The 19,827-nt window shown below is 40.0% G+C and overlaps 1 protein-coding gene across 5 annotated transcripts in view; it reads left to right on the top strand.

The window, feature by feature from the left end:
• WASHC5 (WASH complex subunit 5) overlaps window positions 1-19,827 on the top strand; it is an 89,655-nt gene that overhangs the window by 48,431 nt on the left and 21,397 nt on the right. For 2 of the 5 annotated variants that reach the window (XR_004026218.1, XR_004026219.1), the window contains exons 24-29: window positions 3,425-3,528; window positions 4,422-4,551; window positions 6,052-6,148; window positions 11,504-11,657; window positions 15,211-15,298; window positions 19,252-19,452. Coding sequence is in view for 3 of the 5 variants with exons in the window: in XM_030795267.1 (XP_030651127.1) it covers window positions 3,425-3,528; window positions 4,422-4,551; window positions 6,052-6,148; window positions 11,504-11,657; window positions 15,211-15,298; window positions 19,252-19,308 (630 nt within the window). In the remaining 2 variants the exon portion in view is untranslated. Of the gene's footprint in view, window positions 1-3,424; window positions 3,529-4,421; window positions 4,552-5,325; window positions 6,149-11,316; window positions 11,464-11,503; window positions 11,658-15,210; window positions 15,299-19,251; window positions 19,664-19,827 lie in introns of those variants that run through there. The other 3 variants (XM_030795267.1, XM_030795268.1, XM_030795269.1) reach the window with 3 other exon arrangements.

Genomic DNA, 19,827 nt, shown 5'->3' with positions numbered 1-19,827 from the left:
ATTTTAGAATCCAGCTGCCTACTTTCCTGCCTTTACTCAGCAGTAGGAGCTCCCAGGGACCCCTGCATCTTCTGCGAGTCTTCTTTCATCATCTAATAATCCGAGATCATCAACGGCCCATTCTTGCACACCCATTATACCCAGGGTATTGTCAGTTGCTGTGAGAGACAGTTAAATGAAACACGACTGGTCTCCTCAGAAAGCCGACTCACAATCTAGTAGGAAAGAATAGACTTCTCGGTGGAAAACTATGATTTGTGGTCAAAAGTATCACGTGCAGTAGAAAAGTCTAGAATTCTAGAGTGCTAAGGGAATTTTGAAAAGTTCCAGTCTCTGATTCCCAATTATATAAGTTTCTCTTGAGACAGCACTCATTGGTATCTCAGCCAAATTCACAATGTATTTCCCATAATTTTGGTGAGGAAGAGGAGTAGTAGTAGTTGTTGTTTGGATCACTAAACAGAATGGGTAAGGCAAGGAGCCCATGGCTCTGCTAGATGTCCTATGGTGATGTGGGTCTGCCTTCCCCTAGCCTCATGATTGTCAGATATTGAGCGCTTCCCAGGCCAAGTTTCTAATTGCTGGAAAAAATTAGGAGGAATAAGAAATCACCCGAGTTTGGACAGGTGTGAGTCCCAACTCTGTAGGAGGCGTTAGGGGGATTACAGGGATTCTTCCAAGAAACTGGAAGGTTTTTCCCCTTGCTCACCGGAGGGGTCTCAGTCCAGTAGCTATTACAGACCCTTATTGGTTATAGTTGCCAGTAATTCAGTAACAGCCACGTGACTGTGTCTGAGTCAGTGATCTTTAAATAAAGCCCCCAAGGACAAATTTGTCTTTTTGTCTTGAATTAGGGTGCTTACAGTCACTGAGCCAGTGTTAATGATCTGGAACAACAATGGAAATGTTCTGTGCTATTCGATGATGACAGCAGCTCCTAGCCCTGTGTAGCTATTGAGCTCATGAAATGTGAGTTGTGGGACAGTGAAATGCAATTTTTAATTTTATTTCATATTAATTTAAAAGTAAATAGCCACACATGGCTAGGAGCTGCTGTACTCAACAGTGCAACTCTAGAAAAATCTTGGAGAAAGAATAAGCCAGATATCTCCAAAGAGGCAAATGAGTAGGTAGAATAAGTTTCTCATCCATCCCAGGCTCCTTAGCCTCTTCAGCAGCTTATTAAAGCTTGAAGTACGTGAGTACCAAAAATAGAAAATGTCACTAACAATGACTCATTGTGCATTAAACGAGAGCAAGTTATATTAAACTGACTTTATTTCTACTTTCAGTTCTAGATTGATAGTTTCAAGAGGATCCTTGACACAGAGTATACTAGACATAGAAAATTAAGCAAAGAATTATATGGGCCAGATACAGGGTTTCAGGGACATTTTTACATGGCCTGAAAGAACCTACTGTTTTCTTGGATTTGCTGCATTCTAATTTTTAAATAATGCTACTCTATAAATTAAAACACTTCCTATTTATAAATAGCATTTTTGGATTGATATTTTTCACATAAATAGAATAATAGTCTTGTACGAATAGTGCTCAAAAATAATGCATCTGAGGTCATTTAATACTTTTGACCATTACAAGCTCCATTTAGCTAAGTAACTTTTGTTCTTAGAGAAGGCCACCCTCCTTTTCTTTTTTCTTTTTTCTTTTTTTTTTTTTTGGAGACAGGCTCGCTCTGTCGCCTTGGCTGGAGTGCAGTGGCGCAATCTTGGCTCACTGCAACCTCTACCTCCTGGATTCAAGTGTTTCTCGTGCCTCAGCCTTCCAAGTAGCTGGGATTACAGGTGTCCACCACCATACCCAGCTAATTTTTTATTTTTAGTAGAGACAGAGTTTCACCATTTTGGCCAGGCTTGGTCTCAAACTCCTAGCCTCAAGCAATCAGCCTGCCTTGACCTCCTGAAGTGCTGGGATTGCAGGTGTGAGCCACTGTCTTTTCCTTAACTCTTCTCTGCCCCCAGCAACTCAGAGGAAATGTGTTTATTTCTACCTTATTGCTGCTTGCATTATAATGCTGGCTTCCCTCCTCTCCCCACCTCCCTCACTCCCCTTTGCCAGTCTTTCAGGAATACTTTGTCTAGAGTAGAAAAGAAGACATTTATAGGCAGAAAAAGTTAGAGTGTGCTATTGACCTTATGATGCAGACAACATTATGAGGGCAAACTGAACTCTCTCAAGCCTGACCCAAAGATCGCTTCCTATCATCCAACCATTGCAGATAATCTCCAAATATCATTTATGCTCATAGCTACTTTTAAAGTACCATAGTTAATCCACCATCCTAGCATAACTCTATATCACAGATTTGTTCTTTGAATGGTTAATTGTATTTCATTACAACTGGCTTCCACTGTTACCCTCTATGTTTTATTTTGTACATTCAAAAACATTATTCTGAAATAGTGTCCATAGGCTTCACCAGATTCCCAAAGGAGTCCAAGGCTGTATTAGTCAATTCTCACGTAATAAAGACATACTCAAGACTGGGTAATTTATAAAGGAAAGAGGTTCGATTGACTCACAGTTCAGCATGGCTGTGGAGGCCTCAGGAAACTTACAACCATGGTGGAAGTGGAAGCAAACGTGTCCTTCTTCACATGGCAACAGGAAAGAGAAATATAATCGAAAGGAGAAAAGCCCCTTATAAAACCATCAGATCTCATGAGAACTCACCCACGATTACGAGAACAGTATGGAAGTAACCACCCCCATAATTCAATTACCTCCCACTGGGTCCCTCCCACGACACATGGGGATTATGGGAACTACAAGATGAAATTTGGGTGGGGGCACAGCCAAACCATATCAGACACACACACACAAAATTAAGAACCCTGGATTAAGGGGCTATCATTGTTAAAATTTTCGTGAAAGATTTTATGTAGATTATTTTTTAATCCAGATAATTATGGAACCTATAATCCTGAGTGGCATGTGGACAGACTTAATATTCACCCAGTTTGAGAATACTAGTGTGAAATGGCATTCCTAGAGCTTGAGAAAGTTCCATTTAGGATAAATAAAAGGAAGTAAGTAAGACTTCTCACAGCAGCTACTAAATTTGGAGCACTTATTCCAAAAGGTTAAAAATATAGCTTCAAAAAAGACACCTTTGATACATGAACAACTGAACATTAATAGATCACTTTGTGAATCATAGACTTTGGGGTATTTTTAGGCTGGGGTATGGGAGTCCATCCAGACATTCCTTGAAAGGCCTCTGGTGCTCCATTAGGTCCAGTGCTGGTCTTAGCCAAGAGATCAATTCAGGAAATCCTTATTTTTTTTTCCTGTAGAGTGATGTGAAGGCCCAGTGAAGAATTGTCATCTTTGTGTTTACCTCCTCACTGTCACTCTGAAATGCTTGAGTGCACTACCTGTTCTTTCTCTTGCTTGTGCACAGGTTGGGCAGATGCAGATTCTGAGACAACAGATTGCCAATGAATTAAATTATTCTTGTCGGTTTGATTCTAAACATCTGGCAGCTGCTCTGGAGAATCTCAATAAGTAAGTGCCAGGGTTTGAAACAGCCATCCGTGGGCTTGGATTGTTTATCATCTACGCACCCCAGTTTCTTCAATTCTTACTCTTTTAAGTTATTTTTGGGTGGGAGGTCTGAACTTACAGGCTTCCTTGCCATGGATAATCAAATCTGTCTTCGGAGCCTCTTTCCTCAGTATTGTCCCTCCATTTATCTCTGTCTCTCACTCACTCTCTCTAATGGATTCTTGTATTCAGCAGACATGTACTGATCACATGATTCAATACATGTCAGCTGAATAAATGAATTCATTAGAGAGAGTGATCACATGATTCAATACATGTCAGCTGAATAAATGAATTCATTAGAGAGAGTGAGTGAGAGACACACCAGACACTGCTAGATACTTGCACAGATTTTAGAAAGCAATTATTACCAAAATCCACAACTGGCTTTTTACAGGGCTGATCACTCATCATCCAGAGGGCAGTTGGAAGTGTGTTGATTACCGAGAGTGGTTATGGAGGCCTAAAGTTCCTAAAGGGAACTCATATCCTCCGCCTCACCAGCAACCTGCTGTCGTTTGAGGCTGCCTACTTACAGATAAATAATCCGTGCTTCTCACTCACCAAGTCAGTGCTTTTGACAAAGCAGGTATTAAGAACAGTTCAGTCAATACATGAAAATTTGAATGGTGAATGCATTTGATTGAGGTTGATTCCAAAAGATAAAGTAATTCTAGGTCAAATTTTCCACTTAAAACCAATCACAGGCATGGATTGAGAATTAGCGGGATCAAGCTCTCATTTTACAGATGAGGAAACTGAGGCTAGAAAAGATTACATCACTGCCCTATATTAACTCTTGTATAAATTCATTTACTCACTAATGTTTATCTCTGGGGTTTTTCTTCATTTAGGGCTCTCCTAGCAGACATTGAAGCCCACTATCAAGACCCTTCACTTCCTTACCCCAAAGAAGATAACACACTTTTATATGAAATCACAGCCTATCTGGAGGCAGCTGGCATTCACAACCCACTGAATAAGGTGAATAATTAAAATATTTAATGGCAGGGGGTGGGGGTACAGAATGGTATTTGGCCCAGGTACAGATTACTGTGCAGAAATACCAGAGGAAACTGGATTCAGACCCCAGAGCCTTCATTCCATTCAGTTCCCTGCCCTTTCTAAGCAATCATCACACTTTCCCCGCCTGGCTCAGGTCTGTGAGAATCAAGTGCTATAGCGCTGGTGAAAGCTCATGACAAAGGGGAAGGTGCTGCATCCGTGTAAGAGATTAGTTTTGGGTTTCACTGGGGTTTGCCGTTCAATCATCAAGGCCCAACAGACCCAAAATGGTAGCATTGATCTGTCTTGCCAAAGGTGCTTCCCCCTTGTGGCTGACAGTAATCCCAGTCATCATAGAAGCTACAAACTCTTCCCTGCAGCTGTGAGCTCAGAAAACCTCTAAGAACTGAAAGTTTTTTCATAACTCGGTGCCAAATCTCTTTGCATGGCAAAATCTGTCCTGAGCTGACATAAGGCTGTTTATACTAGTTATTTATCTTCCTTACTGTAAACATTCTTATACTTTATTGCAGACTTTGATTATAGTAACTTTGATTATAGTGCATTACCCCAACCCCTATATTATCTTTCTAAAATCTGTAAAATTTGAAAATCTGAAATCTGTATTATCCCTTGTGTTTTGGATAAAAGATTATAAACCTGAATAGTAGCTAATGTCTTGAATATTTACTGCATAACAAGTGCACTGTCTTAACCCTGATGGTGGATTATCTCACTTCATCTCACAACAAGCCCTATGAAATACGCCATTATGAGTTGAGGAACCCGAGGCTCAGAGAGGCCAACTAGCAATTGGAGGAGCCAGGCAGTCTGACCAGAGCCCCTGCTTCTGACCCGTGTGCTACCCTGTCTCCTATGGAATCGGCCAGCTGGGAGTCTCGACCTGGCCGTGTACGTCCTGACTATAGTTTCTGCCGTGACATCTGGGAGACTGCTCTGTGACATTGCCTAGGGGACAGCAAATGACAAGAAGAACTTTGCTGTCTTTCTACTTAGATGCCACCACTCACTGCTACATGGATCTTTTCCCTTCACTCTCCCTCCTCCTCTCCTTCTTCCCTCTTTCCCTCTCTCTCTCTTCTCCCTCCCACACTCCCCCTATATTCGCCTCCAGCTCTGCCTCGACTGCTCTTCATTTTGCCTTCCCCTCCCATTCTTGCTCATCACTCGTTCCTCCCTCCCTTTATTAATGACATTAACAGGATTCAGGGGAGAAGTCTTTCTAAGCAAAATTGTTTTCTTTCCAGAAGGGCAAATTATGATACAGGTATTTATGTTGCCAGGGCCAGGTGTGTTAAATAAAACTCTGAAGGCAGCAAATTAATATGGAACCATCCACATTTCAGGAAGGCCAAAGAGCAAATTGAAGTAAAATGGAAGGTTTTCATTTGGAAACCTGTTCTGTGGTATTGTGCAATGTGAATTAACCATCCGTTTTTCTTACCTTTCTCTTTCCAGATATACATAACAACAAAGCGCCTACCCTATTTTCCAATTGTAAACTTTCTATTTTTAATCGCTCAGTTGCCAAAACTTCAATACAACAAAAATCTGGGTACGTATGACATTTATTATTTGCAATGAGTAACAATACCAACAGATTAACATCTAACTAAATAGCTTTCTGTATCGAATGCCTATGTCAGATATGAGATCTTTTCTTAGTTAAATTCATGTTTATGAAATTCGAGTCTTTATGCCTTTGAAATACAATGCCTCTTATGAACTGTAGACAGTGGATTTATTTATTTTTATTTTTATTTATTTATTTTTTTTGAGATGGAGTTTTGTTCTTGTTGCCCAGGCTGGAGCACAATGGCACAGTCTCGGCTCACTGCAGCCTCCGCCTCGCAGGTTCAAGCAATTCTCCTGCCTCAGCCTCCCAAGTAGCTGGGATTACAGGCACGTACTACCACGCCCATCTAATATTTTTGTATTTTTAGTAGAGAGAGAGTTTTCACCATGTTAACCAGGCTGGTCTCGAACTCGTGACCTCAGGTGATCTGCCCACCTTGGCCTCCCTCAGTGCTGGGGATTACAGGTGTGAGCCACCGCACCTGGCCGGATTTATTTTTTTTTTTAAGTACACTTATTTATTTCTTTATTTTATTTTATTTATTTTTTGAGACAAGGTCTCAGTCACTCAGATGGGAGTACAGTGGCACAGTCTCAGCCCACTATGGCCTTGACCTCTCATGCTCAAGAATCCTCCCACCTCAGCCTCCTGAGTAGCTGGGACTATAGGTGCACACTGCCATGCCCAGCTAATTTTTTTGTATTTTTTGTAGCAACAGGGTTTTGCCATGTTGCCCAGACTGGTTTCCAACTCCTGGGCTCAAGCGATCCACCTGCCTCGGCTCCTAAAGGGCTGGGATTACAGGCGTGAGCCATTGTGCCCAGCCCTGGACAGTGGATTTAAAATCAACAAAGTATGGTCTACCTCAGTAAGGGTTCATTGTCCAGCTTGTAGAATGTGAGGGACCTTTATTTTGATTCTCTTCTTCAGTGTTTAGGCAGCTAATTGTGGTGCGAAAGAAACTTCTTTTGGTTGATGTTCTGTTCTTTCAACAAGATGCATGTGCCAGCTGTGTATCTGGAACCATGATGGGAAAAGTAACAATATAGTTAAGGAGATAAGACTAATATTTATACATGAATATTTAATACTTTATGTATGATTATATGTCAGAATATTCAGTACAAACAAGAGACACCAAAGCCTTTCAATATGTCTGTTCTCTCCAGGAATATAACCCTAATTTATTTTTGTCATTGGTCAGAATATTTTTGTAGTTACATAATAGATACCAAAGTGTTTCCTCTGCCTTCAAACTTTGTATCCAGCTAAATGACATTTTTAAAAATCCACTATAGACTTTAGTTTACTTTAAAAGCATTATAAGAGCATTTCTACAAATGTAATCACTTTTTCTTAACTAGAGATTCCTAAATATATTTCTTCCTTACAGTATTTTCCTATTTCATAAGCTTTTTTAGGGTGAAAATGTGGAATCTCTTTAATGTTTTTATTCTCATTCAAAAGTAATCATTAATTCTAGACACTGCTTCCATGACAATGCCTGTGATTGTCACAGAAGGCAGAGCATGATCTCCTCAATCAATACTTGCTGTAGGAGGGAGGGAACCAATGTGTGTTTGGAATCTGGCTTCACCACTTATCACCTATGTGACTTTGGCCAAGTTACTGCAAACTGAGTGCCCAACAGGTGCTGAGTCCCTTTCTATATATTGGTCAAAATCAATTTAAAGGGCCATCCCAAGTGTAATGTAAAGGTTCATCTGAAGATTCAGAGATTCATGTTCTCTCTCTGTTCTCCCTATGTTATTATTCAATAGGAATGTATGATTCTTGATAATGAACTGTCACTGCAGAAAGAATCTTCTTTTCATTAAAGAATAACTTTGTTGACTTCTCATTCTAATATTTTTTTTCGTTATGTATATGATTAGGGCCTGGCACCTTGATTGTAAAGCTGCTTATGGAAAGTATCACTCTCCCTGGAATTCCCAGATCTTAAAACATAACACAACAAAATCTTTACGTATCCTAGAAATGTAGTATTTATAACTGACTATAATTCTTCTCATCAATAAGACTGATGTGTTAGTGCAGGAACTAAATTACAGTAGGACTGAGGAAGGAACAATTGTTTGGTACCTTTGTGGATATTCAGTTGCTCATATAAGGATGGGACTATCTCTAGACTCTCTATTCTGTTCCATTGATGTGTTTGTCTTTTCTAATGCCAATAATGTCTTGATTATTGAAACTGTAAAGAGAGCCTTGAAACTGTATATCCGAAAAACATTTATTTAACCTTGTAAACACCGTTGTCAACATTGACCTAAGAAATGCATACCTGGCTTGGTCTGTGTTTGAAGAAAGGAGCTTCGTGGTGTAGAGCTAGTTGTAGAAGTGTTTCTTGTTAACATCACTCTTGCTTTCCACCTGGAAAGGATTATTTCTCCATATTGAGTCCTGTTAGGATTATTCCTCCATGTTCTGAATTGCCAAGGCCTAGGTTAGGTTATTCAGGATCACTTGTTTAGGCTTCTGTGGTTTGGGGAAGAGATTTCCCAGTCTTCACAAGAACTCAAATATGGGATCTGAGGGTCTGTCTAACCAGTTAACTTGATAAGAAACTGCCAACCCTTTGTCCAAAGTGGTTGTGCCAGTTACACTCTCACCAAGAGTGAGTATATGTGTAGTCCACATCCTCGCCATTATTTGGTGGCGTCAGTCATTTTCATTTTAGCCATTCTTTTTTTTTTTTGAAACAGAGTCTCACTCTGTCACCCAGGCTGAAGTGTAGTAGCGTAATCTCGGCCTACTGCAACCTCCACCTCCTGGGTTCAAGCAGTTCTGCCTCAGCCACCTGAGTAGCTGGAATTACAGGCTACAAGCATGCATCACCATGCTCGGGTAATCTTTGTATTTTTAGTAGAGACAGGTTTCACCGTGTTGGCCAGGCTGGTCTCGAACTCCTGACCTCAAGTGTTCCACCCACCTCGGCCTCCCAAAGTGCCGAGATTACAGGCATAAGCCACGGCACCCAGCCCATTTTAGCCATCCTGATGGGTATCTATGGTATCTTGTTGCAGCTTTAATTTGCCTCCCTGATGATTAATGATTTGAGCACTTTTTCATGTGCTTATTGGCCATTCCTTATATCCTTCTCTGTGAAGTGCCTGTTCTAGTCTTCTGCTCGTTTCTAAATTGTTTTTTTATTACACAGTTGTAGTAGTTATGTATATATTATGGATACAAGTTCCTTATTAGATACATGTTTTGAGAATATTGTGGCTTATCTATGTATTTTTTTACTGGTAACTTTAATGAGCAGTTTTTACTGTTGATGGTGTCCAATTTATCCATTTTTTTCCTTTATAATTATTCCTTTTTGTCTTGTCTAAGAAATCTCTGCCAGGTCAGGCACAGTGGCTGTAATTCCAGCATTTTGGGAGGCCGAGACGAGAGGATCACCTGAGGTCAGGAGTTTGAGACCAGCCTGGTCAACATAGTGAAACCCATCTCTACTAAAAACACAAAAATTAGCCAAGTGTGGTGGCGCACGCCTATAATCCCAGCTACTTGGGAGGCTGAGGCAGGAGAATCGCTAGAACCTGGAAGGCAGAGGTTGCAGTGAGCCGAGATTGTGCCACTGCCCTCCAGCCTAGGTGACATAGTGAGACTCCATGTCAAAAAAAAAAAAAAAGAAATCTCTGCCTTCTTCAAGGTCACAAAGATATCTTTGATATTTTTTCTTAAAGTTCTGTAGTCTTTGCTTTTACATTGAGGCCAGTGGTTCATCTCTAATTGTTTTTTGTGTACAGTACGAGATAGGGGTCAAGGTTTGTTGTTCCCCCATAAGGCTATCCAGTTTCAGTACCATTTGTTAAAAGATTTATCTTTTTTTATTATTTGGCATATTTGTGACTATTCAAGTACTCATAGAAGGGTGGGACTATCTCTAGACTCTATTCTGTTCCATTGATCTATTTGTCTGTTCTTATGCCATAGTGTCTTGATTATTGAAACTGTGCAGAGAGCTTGAAATCAGGCAGCCTAAAACCTTCCCAACACTGTTCTTTTTCAACATTGTGTTTCTTCTGGAAGACCCTAATCTCCATCTCTGGTTTCCCATGCAGCCATCCAGGCAGAGGTGAGGGTCTCCACATTTTGGCAGAAATCTTTAGTGTAGAGCCAGGTGCAATGGTACACACGTATAGTCCCAGCTCAAGCCCTGGAATTCAAGGCTATAATGTGCTGTGATTGCACCTGTGAATAGCCACTGCACTCCAGCCTGGGCAACATAGCAAGACCCCATCTCCAATTTTAAAAAAAATCTTTAGTGTAAAGGCTAGCTTTGGTACTCATTCACTTCATAAATGTCCTTCTTCCACTCTCTTAATTTCTGCAGATTATATATAATATATATATAAAATATAATATATATAATATATATTATATATAATCTGCAGATTATATATATTATATAATCTATATATAATATATAATCTATATAGAATATATAATTTATAATCTAGATATAATATATAATATATATTATATATAGATTATCTATATTATATATAGATTATATTATATATAATCTATATATAATCTATATAATCTAGATCTAGATTATATTATATAATCTATATATAATATAATCTAGATCTAGATTATATTATATAATCTATATATAATATAATCTAGATCTAGATTATATTATATAATCTATATATAATATAATCTAGATCTAGATTATATATTACATAATCTAGATCTAGATTATATATATTATATAATCTAGATCTAGATTATATATATAATATATATTATATAATCTAGATCTAGATTATATATATTATATATATTATATAATCTAGATCTAGATTATATATATTATATATATTATATAATCTAGATCTAGATTATATATATGTATATAACAACATTTGTTTAAAGATACTCTAAAAGTATTTTATCCAGCTTTTCACTTAAGATAGTAGTTCAGGGTATCTAGTATGTCATGCTGCTGTTAACAGAAGCCAGTTGTAGTGATTTTTTTTCTCGTTTACATTTATCTATATCTTTAAAAATTGCTACAATAGTATATATTAATTGAGTAATTCAAAAGAACCAGTAATGATAATTACAAAATTTAGTAACTGTTTTATTGGTTTTGAATCCTTCAAACCACTGGAATGCCCTACCAATCCTGTGGCTAATTCAAAATATGGCCCAGAATTGTCATTCCCTCCAAAATATCATCTGCCAGCAAGGATATGGGCCCCAAACATTTTGACCTTCACAGCGTTGGTATTTAATGAATGTTGCCGAAGGCAAGTACTTCATATGGTGTTGCAACTTGTTCCCTTGCAGGAATGGTCTGCCGAAAACCAACCGACCCGGTTGATTGGCCGCCCCTTGTCCTGGGACTGCTCACTCTACTGAAGCAGTTCCATTCCCGGTACACCGAGCAGTTCCTGGCACTGATCGGCCAGTTTATCTGCTCCACGGTGGAGCAGTGTACAAGGTACAGAAGACCAACCAGGACTACATGGGACTTCTTGTCACAAAACCTAACTTAAACCTCGCATTGCCAAATTCCTCTTATCGCCCTAACAGAGATGGGAAATGGTTGCTCACCCTTCTCTGTAAAGCAAGTCAGGGCATACCTGCTTGTTTAGAGCAATTACGGGTGTGCCCATCCTTAGTCACCCTGCCAGGAGAACTCCATCCGGTCTACTCACAGTGATTTTCCAGGAGGGACTCAGGACCCAGATTAGTAATTACCATGGGGAGGAAAGTGCAGCCCTGTTCCCCTGCACTCTTGGATGCAGCTCTTCAATCTCAGCGGGCCCCTGCACTCCTGCTGGGCCACTGCCAAGAGATGATTCCACTCACTTCAGTGGGAGTCAGAGAACATGTCAGTGTGTCAAAGCCTGGGCAGTGTCTGCATGTAGAGAAGCAAATTTCACAGGAGTTGCTATTTGATACAATGCTTATAAAGCTTTAATTCCTGCCAGTTCTTTTCCCCTGCCCCTAAATGTGGCTTTTCTGGGATAAAGAATAAAAGTTATTTCCATGAGATGCTGGGTCCTGTGCCTCCTCCTCTGCTATCCTAAAGGGTCAGCCTGGCTAAATAACCTTTGCTGTCATGTTTGCTTGGTCATTTTTGCCACTATAATGTAAAAAACGAATCAAAGCAGCTGGGCGCGGTGGCTCAAGCCTGTAATCCCAGCACTTTGGGAGGCCGAGGTGGGTGGATTACTTGAGGTCAGGAGTTCAGGACCAGCCTGGCCAACATGGTGAAACCCCATCTCTACTAAAAAAAACACAAAAATTAGCCACGTATGGTGGTGGCCACCTGTAATCCCAGCTACTCAGGAGGCTGAGACAGGAGGATTGCTTGAACCCAGGAGGCCTCAGAGGTGCAGTGAGCTGAGATCGTGCCACTGCACTCCAGCCTGGGTGACAGAGCGAGACTCCATCTCAAAAAAAATAAAACGAACCAAAGCGATCTTCTAAGTCCACACAAAATACTACTAAGTACTAAAACTGGAAATGATTTTTGAGGTCATGTAATTGACCTCCCACCAAGTGCACGAATGAGCTCTAGGACATCCTTGACAGGTAGTCATCCAGCCACTGCTGGAACACTGTCACGGAGGGGGCTCGTGCCACCTCTCTAGGCAGCACAGTCCACTGGCTAAGTCTTGTTCTCATTAGAAAGTTCCTGATTGTGATTATTAGAACCTGTGTCTCTGGATGTTTCACTCGCTGAACTTTTTCCTACCTGTTGAAATCATACAGAATAATGCAGCCTCCCTCCTTTGCAACATCACTTCCGATTTTGTGTGCATCTGTTGTCTTAGGTCTTCTCCATGTTTAGATAAGCCCCTTCCACCTGTTCCCGATGTCTTGCAGTTTAGAGGCTACTCACCATAGCGAGTGACTTTTTCTGGGTATTCCAATCTGTTTTTGACCATCTTAAAATGTGGCTTCCCAAACTTGTAGTGAGATTCCAAGCACAGCCCTCCCTGTGGCACAGAGGAGTATTACACGTCTTCATTCTGGGCCCTCTGTGGACAGTAGAGCAGCTACAATTGCAGTGATTAGTTCTTTTTTTTTTTTTTTTTTTTTTTAATAAGAGTCTTGCTCTGTCGCCCAGGCTGGAGTGCAGTGGCATGATCTCGGCTTTGCAATGATGGGTTTCTTGACATCCAGTGCATACCAGTGGCTCATACTGATTTTGCATTCTTTCTAAACCCCAATGTCATTCTTTCCCATGAGCTGCAGTCAGGCCAGCTCCTCCTCCTCTTAGTTAATGAATCGAACCACAAACACTGGTGTTTTCCTGGAATAGATGTTGAGACTTGCTTCAGAAACAGATTTTTTTAACAATTGAAAAATAGAAGAGAACTCAAAGATAAAGTCTCAAAAATGAAATTGTAACAATCACGAAGTGAGGTCAGTTGGCAAGGAAAGCAGTAGGCTCATAAAAACCCAGCGCCTCTGGCCCAGGACCCCAGAGAGGAGGTGAAGGACTCCAGCTCACATGGTGCGGGGGTGATTAGCAAGTAACCTCCACACACCTGGCTGTCCCAATCATAGCTCCCTAGCTGTCAACTTGGACAGGTCCTTCTTCCTCTATTTCTTTTTCACTAATGGCAGTAAAGGCTTAAGTGTGGCTCTAGTCCAGCATGTTATTGGCAACCCTGAGGGTGGTGATCAGGCTACAGGAGACCAGCTGTAACTCAGGCTTTCTGATTCAGCAGAGCAAAGGAATCTAAGGAACCTGTGATGCACGGGAATTCCTTCCTTTCTCTTGCTCCAAGCAGAGCAAATATAGCCCTGGTCACAGATTGAAAGATTGAGAGCAAGGAGAATTTTTCCAGGTACAGTCACTCTTAACGCATTCAGAAGCAACAGTTCATCAGCAAAATTAACCAGTAATGTATTAATAGTACTAAAAGTTATTTGTTAATTAGAAAATGCCAATTGGTACAGGAATTGGAAATCATTTTAACACCTAAAAACTCCTTTTGATGTAAACAAGAAGGAACGTTAGCTCTATAAGGAGCCTGGCATGTACTTTGCTGTATTCCCAGCTCTGGAACAGTGCTTGGCACTGTAGTTGCTGAATGAATGAATACATGAGTAAAATCCCATATGAAAAATTGCTAGATGCTGTATTTATTTGATACCCTCAAATATGCAGTACATGCCAAGCACATTTCCAGATGCTGGAGAAACAAAGACGAATATATGACCCAGGCCCTCAAGGAGTTTATATTGCTGATGGGAACCCAGCACACAATTGAAAAATTAAGAGACTTGGAGAATGCTACTAACTATTATGAGAGCCCAGGAGAATCAGGGAGGATTCCACAGGAGAAGTACCCAAGCTGAGACTTGAACAATGTCTAGAAGTTTACTTTCAAATCAGTGTGCAGGCTGGGTGCGGTGGCTCATGCCTGTAATCCCAACACTTTGGGAGGCCGAGGCGGGTGGATCACCTGAGGTCAGGAGTTCAAGACCAGCCTGGCCAACATGGTAAAACCCCGTCTCTACTAAAAATACAAAAAATTAGCCAGGCCTGGTGGTGCGCATCTGTAATCCCAGCTACTCAGGAGGCTGAGGCTGGAGAATCGTTTGAACCCGGGTGGCGGAGGTTGCAGTGAGCCGAGATCATGCCACTGCACTCCAGCCTGGCGACAAGAGTGAAAACTGTCTCAAAAAAAAAAAACAACAAAAAAAAAAGTGTGCAGGGATGGGAAAGTATGGGACCTGCTAGGTGTTGAATCATGTAAACAGAGGGAGATGAGTCTGGATAGATAGCAGGGATCGTGTTGTAAACACTCATGGAAACTGTATAGAGAAGCTCACATTTACCCTATAAGGTAGGCTCCTGGAAACACATGAGCAAGGTAACAACTTGACAGGAATCAAGAGCATGCTTAGTGTTTTTGTTCATCTTTGACTTCATTAGGTGATCTGTTGGTAATTTAGTCTTTCAGGATTCTGACCAAAAGGGCTTATGATGTGCAAAGCAGTTAATTGATCTAAACTGTTCTCTATCACAGCCAGAAGATACCTGAAATTCCCGCAGATGTTGTGGGTGCCCTTCTGTTCCTGGAGGATTATGTTCGGTACACAAAGCTACCCAGGAGGGTAAGTGATAGATAGTAAAGAACAATATTAATGACCTAGTTGTAAAAAGATGCTAATAATAGAGGCCCTGGATTCATCAGGAGTGAAGTCCAATAGGTCGTTCACAGCAGATGCCTCTGCGCCTCTCGCCACTGCTCTACCCCCAGCTCTGAAACGTCCCTGCCTTTTCCACCATGGGAAGTGCCTTGCAGAGTTTAACACAATGCCCCTCCCGCCTCTTCTTCCTCTCCACCATGTACTCCTGTCAGCAGCTCATCTGGTTCAGGAGTTAAGTGAAATAGGCAAGCCAGGAGAGATTCCTTAAGTGGCCAGAGGAAAGAAATAATCATGGTGGTTTGTTCTTTCTCTCTCCACTGACCTGGTTCCCACAGCAAGTACAGTTAAGTTCACAACTGAATGTATATATGAGCACTGTTTCCAAAAATGGCAGACTACTTTTTACCTGCCAAGACATTCTTTCCTCTCCCTTTCTCATTAGTAATTCCACTTCGTTAAATTTTAGCTCAAAGTGGAGAGCTCAATACTGAAAAATACAACTTTCAGTAGATACTGAAAATCATTTGATTTTTAAAAATTAATAAGGAATCAAAGATACTTTCTTACAACATGAGCCAAAGATGAACTTTTAAAATTAACTAGCAATGTCAGTACATAATAGTGAAATGTTAGTGGCATTCCCATTAAAGTCAGGACTGTCACAGTGTCACGACAATTATACAGACTCTTGCAACTACTTTTGTTATACAGGTGCAAGACAGTAAGAAATGAAATGAAAATAAAATGCATATTAGAAAGAAGGCAAACTCTGTATTATTTGAGATTAATTGTCTTCCTTTTTTATTTTTCCATAAGTTATTGGGATACAAGTGGTATTTGGTTACATGAGTAAGTTCTTTAGTGGTGATTTGTGAGATTTTGATGCACCCATCACCTGAGCAGTATACACTGCACCATATTTGTAGTATTTTATCCTCACCCCCCCCATTCTTCCCCCCAAGTCCCCAAAGTCCATTGTATCATTCTTATGCCTTTGCGTCCTCATAGCTTAGCTCCCACATATCAGTGGGAACATACGATGTTTGGTTTTCCATTCCTGAGTTACTTCACTTGTAAGAATAATCTCCAGTCTCATCCAGGTCACTGCAAATGCTGTTAATTCATTCTTTTATGGCTGCGTAGTATTCCATGGTATGTATGTACTACAATTTCTTTATCCACTCACTGATTGATGGACACTTGGGTTGGTTCCACGATTTTGCAATTGTAAATTGTACTGCTGTCAACATGCATGTGCAGGTATCTTTTTTGAATAATGACTTCTTTTCCTCTGGGTAGTTACCCAGTAGTGGGATTGCTGGATAACTGTCTTCCTTGAATACCCAATAGAATCATGTGAAAAACTATCAAAATAATACAGAGATCAGAAAACAAGCTGGCTACAGAATAAATGTATAAAATAAATACACTAATCGATTAAAAAATACAGTGTGAAAAAGGACCTATTCACAGAAATAACAGGGAAATAATATAGCTAAGAATAACCTCTACAAGAAATATGAAAGAACACTTTATTAAAAAACTATAAAAATTTTAAATATAAAATTTGAAAGTCCATGTTTCTGAATGAGGGTCCTTTAATATTACAGAGATAACAGTTCTTTCTAGTTTATAGGTTTACTGCAGTTACAATCGAGATTTCAGGTACTTTTTTAACTTCAAAGAATATATTTTTTAAAATGTCATAGGACTTAGGCAAGTCCTTTTTTTAAAAAAACATTTTAAAAACATTATATCAAGTACTGAAACACTGTAAAACTGTAGAAACCAAAATAGGGTGGTACTGGTATGCAACTAAATAGAAGGAACAATGAGCAAGAATATATAGCCTAGAAACACACCCTATGCATACAATGGTACATAAGGAAAAGTAGCATCTCAAATTAAGGGAGAAAGGGAATATTAGTCAATAGATGTAAGTTCACACAGTTAAAAAATAGCAACTTAGTCCCCTTTACATCTCCTGTGTTATCAAAATTAATTACAGATAAAGGGTTAGTGTGAAATATGAAACAAATAAATTAGCTGAAATTTTAGGCAAATAGGTATCAGCTCTCAGAACTTCCTAAGTATAAAACCAAAAGAAGAAACCATAAAGAAAAAGATTTAGAGATTTGATTTTTTATAAATGCTGAATGTAATTAATTCTGTGTCAGCGTCTCAATTAAAAAACAAAAGACAAACGAGGAAATACCAACAAAGGACTAGTTTCTTGGTTTATAGTGTGCTCTTCAAATCTTCAAGTTCAGTAAGAAAAAGATGTCCAAGCCAATAGAAAAAAAGCAGGGGAAGGGCAAAGGAAATTAAGAGGCAGTTTTCAAGAAAAGAAATAGAAATGACAAACCTTTGGATTCAAGGGACAAAAATCCAAAGAATAAGAAAATTACTGTTTCCACTTATCAGGGTGGTGAAAGTAAAATGTTGGGCCCCCACTATTTGGAAGCATTTGGAGAAATGGGACTTGTAAGTGCCGTTAATTGGAATGTAAATTGACAGCCTTTGAGGAGGGCAATTTAGCTTTATCTATTTTTAAAAAAATTTGTAATATACTTACCCTGATCCCAGCAATTCCACTGCTAGGAATTTTACCTGCTGGATATATGTGCAAAGGTTTACCAAGATATGTGCACAAGGATGTTCATAATGTAAGATTTAGCAGAGGTAAAGAAGGACACAATATTATATGATCCTAATTTTGATTATGTGTGTGTGTGTGTGTGTGTGTGTGTGTGTGTGTGTGTTTGCATATGTAAATAAACTGGAAGAATTCAGTACAAAAGTTACCAGTTTTTATTTTCTCTAAGGGATTAAGATTTAAAAAAATTTTTTTTTAATTTTAAGCTCTGGGCTACACGTGCAGAACGTGCAGGTTTGTTACATAGGTATTATACACGTGCCATCTGTCGCCAGGCTGGAGTGCATTGGTGAGATCTCAGCTCACTACAGCCTCCACCTCCCTGGTTCCAGTGATTCTCCTGCCTCAGCCTCCTGAGTAGCTGTGATTACAGACGTGTACCACCATGCCCGGCTAATTTTTTTTATTTTCAGTAGAAATGGGATTTCTCCATGTTGGTCAGGCTGGTCTTGAACTCCTGACCTCGTGATCCACCCACCTCAGCCTCCCAAAGTGCCAGGATTACAGGCGTGAGCCACCACGCCCAGCCTAGGTTTTAAGCCCCACATATATTAGGTATTTGTACTAATACTCTCCCTCCCCTTGCTTACCACCCACTGTAAAAATAATTTTTATACTTTTCTGCATTTGCTAAATTTCCTCTCATTAGCAGGTGATACCTTTATGATCAGAAAAAAAATTAAACACTGCTTTTAAAAAATACTCATCTCCAGCACTTGGAGATCACCTACCTCTACATTCTACCCAACTCAACCCAATTTAGTCTTCTCAGGACTTTGCCTAAGAACAGTTCAGGAATGCATGCCTCTGAGGGCCTTCCTGCTCTTCCCCTTCTGGCCTTGGTATCTCATTCTCATTCCTGCCCTCCCCTACCTCTCCAACCCCATCACTTGCCAGCCATCCTGTTCTTCTTTGTTGGTCATCAGTTAATAAAGTGTGTTAGGTGACCTGAGTACTTGTCGGTACTTCCCAGAGGCATGAACATTCCTCACAGATCGAGGTACCTTTAAGAGCCAAGAAGCTCACATTTGGAGGCAGGAGAGCTGTACTGCATCCCCTCAAATGTTAGCAGTGCCCAGAAATAAGACACTAGTCCAGGGGGGCACCAGAAGCAGAAAGGGGCTGTTTCAAGGAGTCATCTGCCCATGGGAGTCTCCTCTTCTATTCACCTTGCTCCAAGGATACCTTTTCTTTTTCGTATGAAAATTTTGTAATTGTTCAACTATAACACCATGAATAATTTAATTCTTTTATTTTTCAGGTTGCTGAAGCACATGTGCCTAATTTCATTTTTGATGAGTTCAGAACAGTGCTATAACTGTTTTTTCCTACTTCTTCAATGGAAGGATTGTCCTTAGATCTTCCCACCATCACTAAAATGAATTTGAAGGTGAAAAGAAACTCAGTCGCTCATATAACTGCATTTTTTGCCATCTATTATGGGAAACATCAGACGTTCCGGGTAAGATGTATCTCATGGCATTAGTTAATATAACTGATATTGTTTAAATCATGGTATTACATGCAATTTATATCATGTAGAAGCAGAACAAATTTTTGTACTGCCTCTCATAAATGCCGAATGTAACTGTTATGTATAAATCCATTTAGTTTTATGTTCTGAAGAACTATTTGTGCAACTCCAGATTTTCAGTAAAATAGTATTACTAGTACCCAAAGTCATCTCTGCTTATGATTCAAAAATTGTGTATTCACCCTGTAAAAAACCCTGTTTGGAGTTAAGAGATGACTCTGCTAGGTGTAATAGCTCACCCCCAACAAGCTGGCAGGCACGTGGTGATAGCCAGACTAGTGGCAAATGTAGTGGCCACACAAT

Source organism: Nomascus leucogenys, chromosome 16 (assembly GCF_006542625.1).
Source record: "Nomascus leucogenys isolate Asia chromosome 16, Asia_NLE_v1, whole genome shotgun sequence".
Classification (NCBI taxonomy): domain Eukaryota; kingdom Metazoa; phylum Chordata; class Mammalia; order Primates; family Hylobatidae; genus Nomascus; species Nomascus leucogenys.
The sequence above is the reverse complement of the archived record's forward strand: the minus strand, read 5'-3'. Positions and strand labels throughout refer to the sequence as shown.